The 758-nt window shown below is 45.5% G+C and overlaps 1 protein-coding gene across 1 annotated transcript; it reads left to right on the top strand.

Annotated features, from left to right (window-relative positions):
- Positions 1 to 6: 6 nt before the first annotated feature.
- Positions 7 to 614, top strand: LOC103523542 (pre-mRNA cleavage complex 2 protein Pcf11-like; the record flags this gene model as incomplete). The annotated part of the gene is made up of 2 exons (XM_008488578.2): positions 7 to 47; positions 370 to 614. A coding segment is annotated over exon 2 (228 nt), but the record flags the coding sequence as incomplete, so codon positions are not given.
- Between the last annotated feature and the right edge of the window lie 144 nt (positions 615 to 758).

Here is a 758-nt window from a genome sequence, read left to right on the forward strand (position 1 = left end):
GCGCGAGTGGTGCGCGTACTATGAGATTGAGGATGACGAGAATAAGGGTGAGTTTTTTTAGAGGTTTTGATAGAGGTATTAAAAAAAACTAATGAAGTAGTAAAGTTTCCCCCCAGGCAGAAAACGAACCCGCTACCTAGCGCTTACAAGGTAAGCGCGCTATTCTCCAAACTAACCAGGTTGGCTTATCGGACCAGCAATACACTATCAGGTATTATGTAGACCTGACAGGAGGACCTTTCCAGCCGTACCTGATAGTGTGTCCGCTCATCAGGTAGACCTGATCAGTTATTTGTCAGGTCCACCTGATAGTGAGTTGCTGGCCCTAAATTCTTTCTTTACAATAAGGAAAACCCTCTTCCCCCGCAGGTCAAAGCTGGTTCGAGATGCAAGAGCTGTCGGGTACCGATGGTCAGCTAGACAGGGACAATTCATCTCCCGGCCGAGAGGTAGCCTCCTGTACGGCAGAACTAAACGAGGTAGAACCCCGATGTGGCGTGTGTCGGGACAGATTCGAGCAGTTCTATAATGAGGAAAAGGAAGAGTGGCAACTCAGACGAGCGGTGCGAGTAGACGGCGTGGCGTACCATCCGATGTGCTACCAGGATCATCTTGTGAGTTATCAATATCCTTTTACTTTCCATTGGGTACAGATTTTATTTATTATTATTATTATTATTTTTTTTCGTTTCGGCCTACGGAGGATCACACGTAATTCTTACTTTTTTTCATGTTTTCTCTTCAGTAGATCTTCATTC

This window comes from Diaphorina citri, unplaced genomic scaffold, assembly GCF_000475195.1.
Source record: "Diaphorina citri unplaced genomic scaffold, Diaci psyllid genome assembly version 1.1 scaffold25854, whole genome shotgun sequence".
NCBI lineage: Eukaryota > Metazoa > Arthropoda > Insecta > Hemiptera > Psyllidae > Diaphorina > Diaphorina citri.